We start from the raw sequence: 593 nt of genomic DNA, 5'->3' as shown, positions 1-593 counted from the left end.
GCGGGACGCACCTCCGCAGAGAAGCGCGGCCGCACGGCACTTACCGTACCCGGTTGTGGGCAAGCCCAGGTGCTTCATTCGGTTTTTGACAAGCTCGGAGAGCTCCTGGCGCTCGGAGCGCCGGTACAGGCTGAGGCGCTGCTGGCTGATCCACTCGGCCGTCTTGCTGGAGTGCTTGTTGCCCTTCCTGCTCAGCCGGCGTGCCCACTGCATGCTCTTGCGCCGCAGCAGCGGGTGCTCCGACTGGTCGCTGGAGCAGGAGTTCCTGTGGTGGCTGGTCTTGATGCCCCAGTGCTCTTTGACATCTTTTGTGTCCTCGCAGTCCTCCACATTGATTGAGATCTGTGACTGGAAGCCCAGCAGGTCACGGAGGGCAAGGGGGGAGCCAAAAAGAGCCCATCCTGTCTCTGATGGGGTGGGATGTCTCCCATGGGATGGGAGACGTGTCCCTCTGACACACACGCACTCTCCCAGCACATCATCTCTGTGCTGCTAGAACTATAAGCACTGGTGAGCGGAGTCTAACAGGCACATGGCATCCCTCACAGCATTTTATCTGCCCTTGTCCTCCTCTCCTTCATCCTACAGCACAT

General features: G+C 59.9%; 1 protein-coding gene across 1 annotated transcript in view; it reads right to left on the bottom strand.

Annotated features, from left to right (window-relative positions):
* LOC104412033 (potassium channel subfamily T member 1-like) overlaps nt 1–593 on the bottom strand; it is a gene marked incomplete at its 5' end in the record, with an annotated part of 15,079 nt that overhangs the window by 7,742 nt on the left and 6,744 nt on the right. The window contains one exon of the mRNA XM_010022626.1: nt 45–348. Within this exon, the coding sequence (XP_010020928.1) occupies nt 45–348 (304 nt within the window). The remainder of the gene's footprint in view (nt 1–44; nt 349–593) is intronic.

Source organism: Nestor notabilis, unplaced genomic scaffold (assembly GCF_000696875.1).
Source record: "Nestor notabilis isolate BGI_N333 unplaced genomic scaffold, ASM69687v1 scaffold4349, whole genome shotgun sequence".
In the NCBI taxonomy this organism is placed as follows: domain Eukaryota; kingdom Metazoa; phylum Chordata; class Aves; order Psittaciformes; family Psittacidae; genus Nestor; species Nestor notabilis.
Note: the sequence above shows the minus strand (reverse complement) of the source record. Positions and strands in the feature narration are given on the sequence as shown.